At 75.3% G+C, this 223-nt stretch overlaps 1 protein-coding gene across 1 annotated transcript in view; it reads left to right on the top strand.

Moving 5' to 3' along the window:
- Positions 1–223, top strand: part of MRPS36 (mitochondrial ribosomal protein S36) — a 13706-nt gene that overhangs the window by 499 nt on the left and 12984 nt on the right. The window contains exon 2 of the mRNA XM_010580586.1: positions 16–178. Coding sequence (XP_010578888.1) covers positions 16–178 — 163 coding nt within the window. The remainder of the gene's footprint in view (positions 1–15; positions 179–223) is intronic.

The raw sequence follows: 223 nt of genomic DNA, 5'->3' as shown, positions 1-223 counted from the left end.
CGCCCCTGCCGGCAGGGCGCGCCCGTCCCCGCCTGGCGGCCGAGCGCCGAAACGCCGATGGGGAAGAAGAGGCGCGGGATTGGCTGGAGCGCCGCCGCACCAGGCGGAAACAATCGCCGGCCGCGCTGCCGAGGGCCGCGCGCGGGATTTTTGAAGGAGAGGCCATGAAGCCGATGCAGTGGGAGCCGGGCGCGGCGGACGTGGGCGTCGACGCGGAGGCGGA

The sequence above is a fragment of the Haliaeetus leucocephalus genome, unplaced genomic scaffold (assembly GCF_000737465.1).
Source record: "Haliaeetus leucocephalus isolate CR32 unplaced genomic scaffold, Haliaeetus_leucocephalus-4.0 Scaffold722, whole genome shotgun sequence".
NCBI lineage: Eukaryota > Metazoa > Chordata > Aves > Accipitriformes > Accipitridae > Haliaeetus > Haliaeetus leucocephalus.
Note: the sequence above shows the minus strand (reverse complement) of the source record. Positions and strands in the feature narration are given on the sequence as shown.